At 38.7% G+C, this 8,739-nt stretch overlaps 1 protein-coding gene across 2 annotated transcripts in view; it reads left to right on the top strand.

The window, feature by feature from the left end:
• Positions 1–7,248, top strand: part of ndst3 (N-deacetylase/N-sulfotransferase (heparan glucosaminyl) 3) — a 48,407-nt gene extending 41,159 nt beyond the window's left edge. Inside the window, exons 13-15 of one of the 2 annotated variants that reach the window (XM_082535408.1) lie at positions 2,447–2,549; positions 3,625–3,735; positions 6,102–7,248. In XM_082535408.1, coding sequence (XP_082391534.1) covers positions 2,447–2,549; positions 3,625–3,735; positions 6,102–6,110 — 223 coding nt within the window. In that variant the 3' untranslated portion in view covers positions 6,111–7,248. The remainder of the gene's footprint in view (positions 1–2,446; positions 2,550–3,624; positions 3,736–6,101) is intronic. The other variant, XM_082535407.1, reaches the window with a different exon arrangement.
• Positions 7,249–8,739: the final 1,491 nt, after the last annotated feature.

Consider the following 8,739-nt stretch of genomic DNA (forward strand, 5'->3'; position numbering starts at 1 on the left):
CATCCTGGACAGTCCACTATCATATAGTGCCTGTTTTTCAAAATAGATTATTCATTAAATAATTGATTTTTGTTAAATTATTATATAGTAGTACAACTGCTCCAGCCCACTTGAGCTCAAATTTAGCTGTATGTGGCGCGTGGACAAAAATGAGTCTTAATGTACATAACTTAAGAGAATTAGCTTCCGCCTGTGGATGCTCCTGTTTCAACTCATTCTCCATTAGAGATGTTGCATTTGACCTTTATGTTTTGGAGGAGCGTTAAACTGTTTATTTCTCAAGCACCACTCATCAGAATGCAATCTGCTTGCAAGCCCTCGAGTCTACAGACAGGGACATCTAGAATTTGTAGCTCAGATTGGGACAGAGTGCATCTGTCTTGGATCACACACCCACATGCATACAAATAATTTGTAAAGAGATGCATTTTGACAGAATAATAAGGAAGCTGCGTGTGCGCTTGCGAGGTTGTGTTTTGGCTGAAGACCGACTTTCACAAAAGCCTAATCTTTCTTTTCTCCTTCTCATTCTTTTGACATGGCAGCAGTCTGACAGATCCTCAACGCTGGAGCCTATTTATTTAATCCCCCTTTCATTTCTTCCTCCTGTCCTGTCAGAGGAAAACTGAAGAAGAACCACTTAACTCTTTTTTTTTATACTTCTATACCCGCTGATGCATGCAAATAAAGAAAATATTTGCATCTTTCAATCATATCCACATTAGCCCTGATCCTCCGTCTGTCAAAAGCAGTTAACAATAATATGCATCTTGTTTTAAATTTATCTCCTTTTCACCTCTTTTATCTCTTTATTTGTGCTACTGTAATCGACAAAAATCTTCCATGAAACTAAAACGATCTAGTATTGTTTTAAAAAATATATAGTTCTGACTGGTCAGGTTATGGACACAGGAATCCTTTGGCAGCTGATCCCATGTGTCCTGTGCATTGTGGGGCAGGTCTATATGAAGTGTGGAGGCTAGGACAACACATTGGGTTTTATTGTGTTACATGATCTTCTGCTGGACAGTTTTGCGGGGGTTATCATGTTGGATTGGCTGGTTTTAATGTTATTTGAATCTCAAGATATAAGTTCCTTATCGGTAAATGGCCACATTCACAAAATTGGATGTTTTACTAATGTTTTTAATATTATTTGAAGAGCTATAAGATTAGACATCAGGTAGATTAATATGAAATCTACCTACTTCTGAGATAGGTTGCCATCAGTGGTGTACATGCCCAGATATTGACACGTGCCAAACTATCGAAAATATCAGAATCTTTGAGCCATACAGTCAAGGGTTCTGATGGCGTTGTTATGCTATTATCAGCATAATTTGTATCTACATGCCCCTTACAGGAAAGAGTCACTGCAGATCAATATTCAAGTTTTTCTGTGTATTTGATGAGTCATTTTTTTCCTATTCTGGTGGAAATTGGTTTCTTTCATAGTGATTATACTCCTGTCCAGAGCACGAGGGGTCCCTGAATGGTTTGATGGATCGTACGTTATGGCATGATGTCAACCCAGTTGAAGATCTTTGCCTGACGCCTCAGAGAGCACGCTCCACCACCACCATCAAAATCTATTGGGGAATGAGTTTTGCAAAAGTAGTCCAATCCCTCCAGCAGAGTACAGTAATTCACAAAGGCACTTTGCTGTGAAGGTCACCCACTATCTTCTTGTATTAAAAAATAGGGAGGGGGTGCAATGCTCTTTTTTTTCTCAGTGTTCTAATTTCAACAAAACTCACAAGGAAAATGTAACACAGGGTGGAGAAATGATACTGAGGTCACAAAGTGGCCGAAAGCAGCACATTCATTTACCTGTGACACTACCTCTTCTATCAGATTGCAATTAGCCACTCTGTGCCTGATCATTTACCTCTTATTCATGGCAGTCAGGAACGTCTTGCAGTTGTCCTTGCAGTTGTTTCTGTCACAATGAGCAAGTATTAGCTGTTTGCTGCTGAATATAAGACACATGACATCTTAAATGCAATGCCATAAATATGGATTGGTTAAAGTGGATTAAACAAACATACCATTTAATGGTTCTAACTTGCGTGCTCCAGGGCCTTTTCTTTTTTTACGTAGAAAACAGAAACCGTTCCAGTGAATAAACAGGCTATAGCCTATGCATATTCCCGTATTTCTTTTTCCACCGCAGAAGAGGATTACTGTATTAACCAATCAATAAACTGTACTTCTTCCTACTGCGTGACTCCGTTAAGACGACGAGAGAGCAGGAAAGGTGAAGAGAGAGTGGGCATAACATAGATGATGATGACAGAAAAGATGTTTAGTTTGTGCGAATAAGATGTGTCCTCTTTTTCAGCTGTAGCTTCTAAAAAATGGAGCACTTCTAAATAGGATGGCCTTGACAGCAGCACTGAGGTTTATTTTTGTTAAGTATTAAATTTTTTTTTTCCTATTGTCACAGCTTTGACCCTCAGAAGGGCTTTTGGTGCCAGCTCCTGGATGGAGGAAAGACTAAATGTTTGGGGAAAAGCAAAGGAAGGAAGTACCCCTCTATGGAGCCAGAGGTAAGATGGTTTTTACTTTAATTAGAACATATTATGCTCATGAAAGTACTTACATACTCCCTGAATGAAATGTTTGAAAAAGATGTACAAAAAAGAAAAAAATTGCTGCCAGACTGATTGACAGTGACAGCCCACAATCCCCTCTATCATTGTGGCAAAATTCCCCACAGGACTCAGCATTGGATGGAAACTGTCACCCAATCAGATCTAGCCAGAAACTTACAACCTAATCATGAGGACTCGATAGTGACACAACCTCTGTGTGTGTGTGAGAGAGAGAGAGAGAGAGTGGGATGAAGGTGGAAGGAGAAAATCCAATCCATAAATCTTTGTCCTGGCTACTGATTCCACAGAGGAGACCAGACCTGCAGACAATGAATCACACATTTGCTCTCACGTGAAGACAAACACATAGATGCAATTTGTCTTCCCACATGTACTCACACATGGCTAATGGCTGCGCCTCACTGTCGCCTATAATTAAACTGTTTCCGAGTTTCCACCAGGGGGACGGGAGGTAGAGGGCAAAGCAGGGATGGGAGGGAGGAGGTGGAGGTAGCACTGGGGAGACAAGAGAAGTAGAGAGATGAGGAATTCACACAGGGGGCGAGAGAAATAATGGATCTCATGCATCCTTCATGTAATTTTCTTCCCTTTATAACTTCATTTTTTAGCTCTGTTGGTACCACTTGGCACTTAGTGGCCTTAAAGTCCTACAGAGGAGAAATAAACTGATCTTGGTGTGTGGCTCATCATTAATCTCTCTCTATATATATCTCTCCCCCTGTCTCGCTTTTATTGTTTGTCTCTTCCCAAAATGCCTCTACATATCCCTCCTTTTCAACCCCTTTTCCTCCTCTTGTGCTTCTTTTCCTCTTTTCACCCAATACCTTTTCTGCTTTCCTTCCTATTTCTTTATTTTCCTGTGTTGTCTTTCCAATCTACAACGTATCGAATCCTGATGGACCAACTGTTCCTATTTGTGTTGCTGCCTCTTTGTCTCCCTTACTCCCCCTTCTCTTGGTCTTCTCTATTTTCATTCTTTCATCGTCTCTCATCGTGCTACTCTCTTCAGGCACGGGCATATCTCTCCAGGTACTACAGAGAACACAACGTGGAGCTGTCAAAGCTGCTGCACCGGCTCGGACAGCCTCTTCCCTCTTGGCTGAGAGAGGAGTTGCAGAAGGTCAGCAGATTGCTCATCTCACCAGACTACACAATATATGTTAGTTAAAGAGTCTGAACGAATTAATAGTGTATTAAACTGAGCAGTGAAATATACAGCAGCAATTCAAGTTTTATAGTTTTTTTTATTGATTTAATTTTAATTTTACAGTTGAAAACACTGCACACTTAAAATGCCCAAGGCTAAAATGGGTTAACTTTATTGAGCTTCCATGTTTAGAAAACTATTCAAGACAATGGTTCACTGGACTCTGTGTTGGCAGAAATGTTAATGTTGGGGTTAATCAAACAAACTAAAACTAAATTGTTATAACATGGTTGTACATTTAGTCTGCCAGTCACAGTTTTGTTTGTCCTCTGCTCATCATTTACAACTTAATGATGATACGAAAACTTGAGTATAAACCTGAGTCAGAATAATATGTAAATATTGAATATAAATATCCACACCAGCCCAGTTTTAAACAGGGAATTTTTAGGCAAACACAAGTTCTGGAGGCCAGAATTAGCAAGGCAAAAACTCCGATCTGGTCACTGGATGGCAAGTAGGGCATAAATTTTGAGTTTTCAGATGTATTATCAAATGTTTTACACCCTTTTCTTCTGATAAAAACTTCCCTCGTGCCCATTTATACAACACCAAAGTAATTGAGTTTATAATTGCAGGGCAGTCTTGCCAATGAGCAGTTTTACACATTTCTTTCAATTTACCCCCAACATGTAAAATGAGTTTTACCTCATGGCTTTCGAGTATGTTTAGAGGTGATAGTGCTGAAAGCAATCAACAGTCTTCAATGATTTCAACAAGACAGAACTCAGCACAAACTTATATAACCAGTTGTAATATATTTTGGGGGAAAATGTTGTCACAACCCCCGTTTAACAAAAGACATACTTTTTTCATCTCAAAGGTGGGAAACACCTTGAGTACAGCAGTTATACCTAAGGTATACACAAATATGACAACAAGCTTAAATAAGATCAATAAAACGGAACACAACATGACCAAAAAAAATAATAACAAGATAAAAATTAACCTGGCATCAGTATAAATACAATAAAGTTGAATAATTGTGAATATTAAATATCGATCAAACAAAACTGGATTTAAAATGGCCTGCAGAATGTAGTTAAAACAACTATCAGATGCTCAGTATAATCCGGTCTCTAAGTGATGACATGAAACCTGCTTCCAGGCCTAAACTACTAAGGCTGTTGTGTTTTTAACATGGTTTAATGCTTTGCATCTTGTTCTATTTAATCTCAACAAGCCCCTAAAAACAGTCAGTGATCACTGTCGGCCTCTCTCGGTTTTTACTACATGCTATTCATTCATTTTTCCACGTTAACTTGTGGAAAAAAGTTAGTGTTCATCCTCCAGCTTCACTGTTTTTATGTTATGCTAACATAGCTATGTCGCTAGCGATCGTGTAGTACATCATTGTATACCAGCTAGCCCAACTTCAGTAACCCTACAAAGCGTCACTGCAGTTTAGTCTTCATTTATGTTCTCTGTGATAGCAGAGCTGTACGTTTTAATTTTTTCAGAAACCCCTCAGTCAGAACATGATATATCATGTTTAGGTGAAAACTAGCGAGCTAACTTCCTGCTAACTTCTACCGCTGTTAAATTTAATAAGTTCTCTTTTCATGGATGGCTGGGAAAAGTACAGACATTCTGTACTTATGTAGAAGTATAGATACTACTGTTAAAAATACTCTACTAAAAGTTGAAGTACTGATTCAAGTTCTTTACTCAAGTAAAAAAGTACTTGAGTACTCGCAGTGATAAAACAATAACTACCCCCAACAGCGTTAAAGCAAAAGTAATGAGTAATGAGTTGAAAGTACAGATATTTGTTTAAAATGTAGGGAGCAAGAGGAATAAGTTGACAAAAAAAACTTCTCAAGTTAAATACAGATACCAAAAAATTGCACTTAAGTACAGTAACAAAGTATTTGTACTTTGTTACTTTCCACCCTGGTAATGAACAATGCAGTGCAATAAAAATGCTGAGTGTGTGTCACAATTTGTGACGTTGCCCTGCTGAAAAAAACCCAAATCAATCCAATAGATATTCAAAGCATAGAAGATACACGAAGCTTCATAATGTTGTTGTTCTCTTTTTTGGCACACTTGAATGTGCTGGATTTTCTCACGGTTTATGAGTCAAAGGCAGTCAGCCACATGACATAAGTTTTCTAGTCCACTGACAGCATTCACATCATGCTCCCGTTCTATTAACTCAGTTAGCATTTAGATCAATAAATCAACAAAGTGCAATTAAATTACTTTATCCCATTTCTTTCCCTCGTCTCTGCATTTCCCTCTGAATCCCCTCCCTCTCTCTTTGCTGCTTCCTGAAGGTTAGATAACCTTTGCATCCATGAGCCATGGTTAAAAGTCTTGGGGTCAGGGACCAGGAAAGCGACCAGGAGCACCTAACCTTCAGATGCACTGTCTGTGGCCTTTTAGTGCACCCTGAGGTGAAAGCGAGGACAGAGCGCCTTGGTTCACCGAAGAGCTGTGACCCTGCTGAAGGGACCAGAAGTAATGAAAGCGCAAAGAAACTTTGTGAGCTGATACAGAACTCTTGGATGGATGGGTAGATGGGTGGGTGGATGGATCTGTCAGGTGAATAGACAGCTCTGAAAAAATGGGACTAAAGGAAAGAACCACATGACAACAGTGACGCAAACTGTGGGGGACAAAGAGAATTTGGAAAGTCTTTGATGCCCAAACCCTGTTCCGGTGAATTCTCGTGCACACCTGCAGTAAATTCAGTGATCAATAATTTTTATTTTATTATCACCTTAAATTATGTTGCCAGAACAGCGCTGGTCAGCTGTGCGTGGTTCTCATAGACGTGAGTTTGCACTATGTTCTGCTCTATGTATCTCCAATACAAAAACACATGCTTTGAGGTCTCTTTTTACCTTTTTTTTTTTTTTTTTTTTAAGTTTTCTGTTTTAATGAAAGAAAGAAAGCAAGGAGGACACATGCATAGACTCAGGGTGAGAGAAAAACTGTTACTTTCCATGCTAGGTTCTCATTTTTTGTGATTTTTCTTTCTTTTTTTAAGTACAGCTAGTTTTTGGTAGATCTGGTAGCTTTGTTAACCCGTAGAGATGTCACTTGTGGCTTTAGTGGGAAAGTTTGGACTGTACATGAGTCACTGAAGCAAAAAGAATTGCCTGCTCATTATTTTACTGTGACAAGACATCCAGGGGAACATTGTGTCCATTAAGCAAAGAATGAGTGCTGATGATTTTAGCTCTGAGGAGATACAAGTTTGTGGGTGGAAGTCAGCCTAGTGGCTATGACAGTTAAAGTAGCTATGCTAACTGCAGGCAGTTTTTGTTTTGTCGGTGTCTCAGTTAAGTCTCAACTTGACTTTTTCTTCCCCTTTTTAAAAGCAGTGGCCTCTGTTCTTTAGCTTCAGTTTGAATGCAAAATCCCTAAATGTCAAACACAAAAACCAAAATTAAAGAAATGGATATGACTGACAGCTGATATTTTTTAACGAGTATTATATTATTGTATTACCTAAATGCGGGATCATACCTGAAGCCACATTTGTGAACTTACACTATGCTGTTTCTACTCTTCTAAGGTAAGTGAAAATGACATGATGAAAGTATGCAGTGCATCTGGTATTGTATCAGAGAACATTTAATCAATACAACAATACTTTGCATACTGGCTAACACTTTTTATTTTTTTATTGTTATGAGATCAATATTTTACTTTTGATGTTACTGATTTTATTTTATTATTTTGTTTTTTGCAAATATTAATATACAACATATACAGGCTATAACAGATGAATGAAAATTAAAGGAGAGACCTGAATCCTTAATCTTTAGTCCACTTGGAAGGAAGTTTTGAGTCAGTGACTTTTAGTTGTGACATAGTATCTTGGTGGAATATAAATATAAATGAAATAGCAAAGGGGGGGTTAGGGCTTGAATATCATCCAAGCCCATAACATCCAAGCCACGAAACCATAAATGTTGTTGAATGACATTTTGAGAGCTGTTTAAACCTTTGATTCTTACAATGTGTGTGTGTTTACACTCATTATCCACTGTATAAGGGACCAGTGTTTAGCTGCTCCTTTAAACAAACATCAGAGCCGCCAATCACATGGCAATATGGCATGCATTCTTGTACGGAAACAAGTCAAGACAACCTGCTGAAGTTTCACTCAAGCATCACAATTGGGGAGGGGGGATTTAAGTGACTTTGAACATGGTATGGTTGATGGTGCCAGATCAGGCTCGTCAAAGTATTTCAGAAACTGCTTGGATTTTCCCAGTAAACATTTCTAAGGTTTACAGAGAATATTTCAGAAAATATGAAGTAATAGTTGATGCTCGAGGTCATTACTGAGTAGCAGCTCAAATAACAACATTTTTACAAGTAAGGCACACAGAAGAGCATCAACATGTTGAACCTTGAAACGATGGCAGAAGACCACACCACTCTTGCTAGATAAAAACAGAAAAGTGAGGCTACAGTTCATATGGGTTCACTTGGATAACAGAAAATTGGAAAAAGGATCTAACGAGTCTTGGTATCTGCTGCAACATTCAACGTTAGGGTCAGAATTTGGAGCAGACAAGAAAGTATAAATTCATCCTACCTTCTATTGGTGGTGCAGCATGGTGATGTGGGGGTATGACCACAGTGTATACATCTACTGATTGCTGCTTCCAGCAGGATAACCAACAATGCCACAAAGCTCAGATGATCTTAAACTGGTTTGTTGAACATGCCAATGAGTTCACTGTACTCAAATGGTCTTGATAGTCACATTTGGGATGTGGTGGAACATTAGATACTTATCATGAATGTGCAGCCAACAAATCTGCAGCAACTCTGTGATGCATGACCATGTCAATATGGACCAAAACACTGAGGAATGTTTTTCAGCATCTTGACATGAAGAATTAAAGCATTTCCAAATTCAACACAAGACTAGTTTTATAACTTTGCAATGTC

The sequence above is a fragment of the Aulonocara stuartgranti genome (genome assembly GCF_965226115.1).
Source record: "Aulonocara stuartgranti genome assembly, chromosome: 6".
Lineage (NCBI taxonomy): Eukaryota > Metazoa > Chordata > Actinopteri > Cichliformes > Cichlidae > Aulonocara > Aulonocara stuartgranti.